This window comes from Cebidichthys violaceus, unplaced genomic scaffold (genome assembly GCF_023349555.1).
Source record: "Cebidichthys violaceus isolate CVI_PGR_0920_01 unplaced genomic scaffold, fCebVio1.0.p SCAF_36, whole genome shotgun sequence".
Taxonomy (NCBI): Eukaryota; Metazoa; Chordata; class Actinopteri; order Perciformes; family Stichaeidae; genus Cebidichthys; species Cebidichthys violaceus.
The window spans coordinates 1,601,140-1,608,639 of record NW_027176550.1 but is presented as its reverse complement, the minus strand read 5'-3'; the positions used below and the strand labels follow the sequence as shown (position 1 = coordinate 1,608,639).

At 49.6% G+C, this 7,500-nt stretch overlaps 1 protein-coding gene across 1 annotated transcript in view; it reads left to right on the top strand.

Moving 5' to 3' along the window:
* The first annotated feature begins 500 nt into the window (after positions 1–500).
* Positions 501–7,500, top strand: part of LOC137884016 (forkhead box protein K2-like) — a 12,474-nt gene continuing 5,474 nt past the window's right edge. The window contains exons 1-3 of the mRNA XM_068725643.1: positions 501–1,110; positions 6,018–6,212; positions 6,978–7,131. Of these exons, the coding sequence (XP_068581744.1) occupies positions 800–1,110; positions 6,018–6,212; positions 6,978–7,131 (660 nt within the window). The 5' untranslated portion in view covers positions 501–799. The remainder of the gene's footprint in view (positions 1,111–6,017; positions 6,213–6,977; positions 7,132–7,500) is intronic.

Below are 7,500 nucleotides of genomic sequence, written 5' to 3'. Positions count from 1 at the left end.
TTCGACCGTTTTAACGGATAGATAACGTCATCAGCGCACAGTGACGACATGCTGCAACGGGTGCATCGTGGCAAAACCAGGCATGGAGTCCGTAGTGGAGCGGGAAGACGCTTTTTTTACGCTGCTTCGTCCGTGGAGGGGAGATGGATCCTGCAAAAATATAATAAATAACCCCACACGTGTGGTAGTTTTGAAAGCATGAATAGTTGGTACTGTCGATGCATTATCACAGATTATGGATGATATGTCGCTGTGGTGTTTATTGTGACTGATTGCACGTGTAAACCGGTCGCTCCACTCCTCTCTGTGTGTGTGTGTGTGTGTGTGTGTGTGTGTGTGTGTGTGTGTGTGTAAAAAAACCCTCAAGCATATGCGCGTACTGCTACCCACCAACCGACCTTGAATCTGTCCTCAGATTAGTTCTCTCACGTGATTGGTCGCGGGCGCGGGAGCTGCGTCGGGCCGTGCTCGCTTCCCATTGGCGCGGCGCGCTGTCACTCGCGCCACATCCGCCCTCTAAGCTCCGTGTGGTTGGATCGCTCCGCTACCCTTTCTCTCGGCGGTGGGTCGGAGCCGCTGTCCCTCGGCCTCCTCGCATGTTTCCCCTCTAAATCCCTGTTTTGAATTTGAAGCCCCTTCTCTTGTAGATTTCAGTTTTTTTTTTTTTTTTTACACGCCTCTGTTTTTAGGCCACACAGTCGGGCGTCCACACACTCACGCGCACACACAGTCACACCGGTGTGTGTTTTTTGTTGTTTTTTTATTTGTCCCATATATTACCTCAAACCTCCTCCAGAACATGGCCGTGGCGGTGAGCGGATCGTCGTCTGGGCCGGTCGCCCGGCTCGAGGGCCGCGAATTCGAGTACATGATGAAGAAGCGCTCGGTGACCATCGGCCGGAACTCGTCCCAGGGCTCCGTGGACGTGAGCATGGGCCACTCGAGCTTCATCTCCCGGCGGCACCTGGAGATATTCACCGCCAGCGACGACGGCGGCGGCGGCACCGGTAGCAGCGGGGATTTCTACCTGAGGTGTCTCGGTAAAAACGGGGTGTTTGTGGACGGAGTGTTCCTCCGACGAGGCGCCCCCCCTCTGCAGCTTCCACGAATGTAAGTTCCCCCCCCCCCCCCCCCCACACCCCTCACACCACCCCTCCCATGTGGATGCTAGCTCCAGTGTAGCCACGCATGCTAACGCACACAGTCAACAACATTGGGCTTACATCGCTTAGCGAGGCTCGCGAGGACCACGTGTTTTATTAGCATGTTAGCAAGAAGTCCGCATCCTGTCCCCCTGTGCCGCGTTCTTTGTTGACATGTTTCGTTAGCAAACGGTGTTAACGTGACACGTGGGCACTCTTAAGTCCCCCCCCCCCCACCCCAAAAAAAAAAAGCGTGCACCTCGTGAGACTGTAAACATTCGCCCCGTGTTAGCTTATAGCATGTTAGCTGCAGCGTCTCGGTGTAGTTGTGAATGGAGTTCTCCTCTCGACCCCTAAACGTAAACAAACCGGCCCGTCGCCGCCCTGCCGGCTCACAGCGCGGAGAGACCCGTCGCTCCTCTTCACGAGGAGCCGAGCGTCCCGCGACGTTCACCGTTAAATCAATTAAACCTAAAAAAAAAAAAAAAAGTTTATTTAAAACATCAAATAACACGTTTTTTTTGTGTATGACGTGGGAGGTCGGTGCATCTGGTGCCGGTCTGCGCGGTGCCGCTGTTGTTGTGAAATAATCTGCTTTTGTAAACAAACATTGTGTACTTGACGACAGTAATAGGCTGTAAAAAGTGACCCACTGTGTCAGTGAGTCGGGTTCCAGCAGGTAGTGATAGTGAAACCAACAGAGAACTCGTCACCGACCATTTAGATACAAGGATCTTTGGGATGAAATGACATCACTGTGCTGATGGACAGCAGCTTAATCCAACATGTTGTTTTAATTCTCATTTATCAAACAAAAAGTCAACCTGCTGCTCCTCTCTGAGTCTTTGCGGTCGTTCAAAACAAACAGTTTGAGGTCGTGACCTGTGGACGATGTCTCTTACAGTTTTCATATATTATTACTGACAGATTAATCTGAACTCCAGAACCAGAAGTGAAGCTCGTCTCCAGTGGACCTTAAACCTCAGCTTGTTTACATTGACTGTAGTGCAGACGGGTTAATCTAAGGTGTTCTCAGCCTTTAAAAGGTGTTTTCTGTTCCCTGAAGTCACTTCTCTTGTAGATGAACGTTCCAGCGCTGCTCAGACTTCCCACTCTGCTCTCAGCTGTTGTGCAACCTCTCAATGTGCAACCACTGGTTTGTTCTGCTCAGAGAAAGAAGACTTGTTTTGACTTGAGGGTTTTTGTTTTTTTTTGTTGCAGAAAAACATATTGTCTGCAGCTCAACGTGTGTGTGTGTGTGTGTGTGTGTGTGTTCGTTCGTTCTGTTAGCTACATTACACACACACACACACACACACACACACACGTTGAGCTGCAGACAATATGTATGTGTGTATACCATCACAGTAGTGTGGCACCGTGAGGATCTGGGTCAGAGCAGCGTTTTGGTTTCAGGTTCTCGTATCGATCTGCTGATAAAGAGCTTTTAATCACGGACCTCCGTGAGTCGGACTCACAGCGCCGGCTCACGTGCTTCAGGGTAATCCTGGAGCCGGAGGCGACGCTCCGACGACCCTCCAGCCGGAGACTCAGACTGACAGCATGGGAGCTGGTGGGATGGTGTGGTGGTGAGAGGGGGTGGGGGGGCTGGTATTCCAGGGATTCCTCTCCGGTGATGTAAACAGACCGAACAGAAAGGAACGTCTCTCCCTCCTCCCACACCCACAGATCCTCTCCCAAGTTGGTGCTCTTCCTGCCTTCTTTTGTTTACATTCTTCTTCTTCTTCTTTTTCTTCTTTGTGTGTGTGTGTGTGTGTTGGGGGGGGGTGAAAATCAAGGGAACGTTTTTTTTTTTTCTTCCTTTTCAGTTGAACAAGCTTTGTTTGTTGCTGTCCTCGCAGCTTAGCAGCGTAGCAACTGTGCGTTTGTGTGTTTGTTCACGCGGAGAGAAAACAGGGTCAATAAAGAGGCTTCAGTGAATACACACACACACACACACACACACACACACACACACACACACACACACACACACACACACACACACACACAATGAACAATGTCTCGCTAGATGTTTCCTAAATGAACGAGGCTTCACCCCCCAGATCTGTAAATATCTGGACGACTATGTTTGTATTGAAGCACGAGTGTCTTCATCAACATCTCTTCCTCTTCATCAACATCTCTTCATCAACATCTCTTCCTCTTCATCAACATCTCTTCCTCTTCATCCAGCGGCTCATTCAAACCTGCAGAACGATGCAGAACATGGCTGCTCCTCTCTTCTCCATCGTCGGCACTAAACCTGTGTCTGAACGTTAACTCGCTCCTCTCTGCTCCAAAATATAACGCTGACTCAACAAACGTGTCGTCTCCAGGAAGACGTCGAGCATCAACCGCCGGTGATTTACAGTCGATGAAACGAGTTTAAAGTTACTGAGAGAAAACTAAGACGTTAAAGCATGAACTCCACCGCTGTCCGTAGAGACGTCTTCATGTCCGTCCAATCCTTAAATACAAACCAGGTTGACTCTCTGCTGTCCCTACGAGTCGATCACGTTGTGCGTTGGGTTGTGTTGAACGTCTTCTAAAGCTGCTGACGAGGTTTTACAGACGGACAGGAGACGGGTTTGAACGGCTCAACGCCAACAAACACGAGTTGATGCAGAGTTTATCATCAGATGAAAAACATGTGAGAGACGAGGAGACACTGAGACGAGGAGACACGGAGACGAGGAGACGCATCAGGCGTGGTGTCTGTCTGTTTGAGAGGAACAGAGTAGCTTTAAGTTATTAACACGAGTTATAATATCCTTGTTTCTGTTCCGCTGTAGTCGTGGTCGTTATGATGATGTTGTGTGATATTAAAGATGTCCGCCTAACAGAACGATGCTGTGATGAATATATAACGATAACGCTCCTTTTACTTTAAACTGTGAAGACGTCAACTGATGTCCATCAGAGCTGAGCCACGACCGCCTGGAGATCAGAGGTCGACCGCCTCCAGTGAACGCCACCATGATGATGATGATGATGACGATGATGATGATGATGATGATGAACCGTCCAAAGCGACTCACGCTGCTGACGTAGTGCGCACCGCGTGACGTGTCCTCGTTGTTCTGTTGACGTGGAGCTCAGTCGTCCGTGTGGTGGAACACAAGACGGTGGAGCGGAGTTGTTTTATCATTTATTGATATATATATCCATCGCTGTCCCCACTCTGTCAGCTCTCCTCTTCTGATGTTATTTAAGGAATCCTTTCTGCAGCTTCGTCTCCGTCCGCCGGTGAAGTGTGTGTGTCTGTGTCTGTGTCTGTGTTTGTCCTTCCGTCCTGAGAGGCTGCTGTCTGTCCTCACCGTTCAGGCTAATTTTGCGTCGTAGGCGTCGGGGATGCGGTTCTCCAGCTCTGCGAGGGACCAGAAGAACCGCCGTGGTCTTCACTCTTTAACGAGACGGAGACCAAAGTCTCTGCTCCGTCTGCCAGCGGTGAGGTGGGGGAGGTTCCTTCTGTTCACCGGCGTCTGAGAGTTGATTTCTCCGTCACGTGTAGAAGTCTACGGTGCAACGATGGTCCAAAAACACTAGTCCATGTTGTTGTAGTTTCTTTTTATTCCACAATGATGGAGACGTGTAGTTCATTAAGATGGATGATCAGGAGAGACGTAGAGACGCCGTAGGCGTCTCTGGTAGAGACCTGTCAATCAGCGTGTAGCCCCGCCCCTAAATCATCCCCTGCTTTATGGTCTGTTTGACTCTAAATGGAGCATAATGTAGTAAATGAACATCATGCTGTATTGAAGAAGACTGTAAACTAGAGATTGAGACCATAAACTCATGTTTACAATGTTTACTGAGGGAATAAATCAAGAGAGAAGTAGAGTCATTTTAGACTAGACTTCTATACAACCAGAGGAGTCGCCCCCTGGTGGACACTAGAGAGAATGCAGCTTTGAGACTCCTCAGCTTCACTCGATGGATGATCAACGATGGTTGGAGCGTTGATGTGACGTTGAAACGTTGGGATGAAGACGTGTGAACATCAGACCTTAGCAGCTCTTTAACCCTTAAAGAGACGTTGGATGCTTGTGTTCTAGTGGTGGACTTGAGGCCCTTAAAGCACGTCTTCATATTCGCCCAGCGTAGGCCGGTCCTCTGCAGTGTAGCCGCCACGAGCTACCGGTGCTAATCTGCTGCTAACAAAGAGGGATTCTCATCAAGCCGCTGCATTCCGTATTCAAATTTAATTAACTTGCGTTTCTCTCTCTGCTAATTAAAGTCGGTGAGAGAATCCAGCACAGCGGAGGTTTATGTGGCGTTAATCAAGTGCTCTCTGATTTGATTGGTTTTCATCGACGGGTTCCTCTTGAGGGTGTTTTTAACTCTCTGAAACCCGCCAGCGTGAGTTGAGAAGCATGCTTTCTTCACTCAGTGAAAACCATCATCACCATCGTCACGTTTTCATCTTTCCAGCGGTCCTTGAACGCGTCACGTGTGACGGACGCTTCTGTCAGGAAAAAAAGCCAAACCAAAACGAAGCGTAACATTTTGATATTTTATCAAAAAGTTTTTGTTCCACAGGTCTCATTTAAAGTCTCGTCGTCCAGAAAGCGTCATCTTCAACTTTCTGTGAAAAACATAAAATTCTGAGTTCATCGGCGCAAATATGACGCCATGATTGACTCGGCTGAGACCAAGAGTCACGTGACAAAAAAATCTGTGAAACTTTGACTGAATTGCAGTTTTAAAAACGTGAATCGTTTAATATGCACACATGGTTTCTATGGTTTTGTAACTGTTGTTCTGCACTAAAGACACGTTCTCTCTGCTTCTAGCCATGACTGTGTTGTTTCCATAGAGGAGCGTTCTTTTATTTAAATAAAGCTTCATTTGAATAATTGTCTTCTGTTGCAGGTGCACGTTCAGGTTCCCCAGCACAAACATCAAGATCACCTTCACGGCGCTCTCCAGCGGCAAGAAAGTGAAGCGCGAAGCTCCGGAGTCTCCAGTGAAACCGGTCCAGCCCCAGATCTCCCCGCTGACCATCAACATTCCAGACAACATCGCTCACCTCATGAGCCCGCTGCCGTCGCCCACCGGCACCATCAGGTACTCGGGCAGGAAGCGACCTCTTCTTTGTCTCTTTTGTCTCTTTTCTTTTTGGTTGAGCGTTCAGCGTTAATGCACCGCTCTAAATGTACGGAGCGACGTCCAAACAGCAGGGAGGTGTGAGGGCGGGTCATGTCTCCATCTTGACGGCGGTGGTCGGCGTGTCGTGGGCCTCTCTGTGACCGCGGCGTGGCCCCTCCGGTGATCAGCTTAGGCTTAGTTCAGAGGGCTGCAGGGCTCAGAGAGGGAGGCGCCTCCATCTCAGACCCTTAGATCCTCTCAACACCTGATCTGCAGCCAGATGGTTTCTCCCGTCCCGCTGAAGGTTTACGTGATAAGAATGTGTCGCTGAACGAACGGACACCAACATTGTCCCCGGAGTCCCGTTAAACACGGAGACCGTCCTTTACGTCCCCTGGCTGTTAAAGTCCATTAAATGGGTGATTAGCCTTGATTCTTGATGCTGAGTTGCTTTAGGCCTCACAGTGGCTCCTAAAGTCACTGCAGCATTGCCACACTATCGGGGGGGGGGGGGATTTACATAGAAGTCGGCCGAAAGAGTCACTGCAGCACTGCGGATAAGTGAGCCGAGGGACGCTAATGGTGTCCCTTCTGGGGGACGACACTCGATCTGGTGTCTCGGTTCAGTGTGTCACAGATTGTGTTTGACCATTATTGTGTGTGTGTGTGTGTGTGTGTGTGTGTGTGTGTGTGTGTGTGTGTGTGTGTGTGTGTGTGTGTGTGTGTGTGTGTGTGTGTCTGCAGCGCTGCTAACTCGTGCCCCTCCAGCCCGCGGGGCGCCGGCTCGTCGGGCTACAGGATGGGCGGCCGCATGGTGAGCTCTGCAGAGCTGCAGCTCATGAACGACAACTCTCAGCCCGAGAACGACAAAGACGCCTCCGGAGGGGACAGTCCCAAGGTGAGGGGGGGGGGGGGGGGGTCTGTCTCGTCAGGTTACCTTCTCATTCTTCTAGTCTTGCTCACACGACGTATGTTAGACACTAGTAGTTGCTGTTTTTGGTTCTGGCGGCTTTCGTCATTTTGGTCGTCGTCTGACCAAAACGTAACACATTTGATATTTTCCATCTTCTCCGACGCAAAGAGGCTTTTACATTGTGTGTGTGTGTGTGTGTGTGTGTGAAACATCCTTAACTCTCTTTACACAAACACAAGGTTCCAGAAAACATTCAGAAGATAATGTAAACATTGTCTGGAGGATAATGAGCTAGCAGCACACCGGCTGCTTTCTTTATCCTTTTTAAGCTGAATGTTGGAATGAAACCCGAGT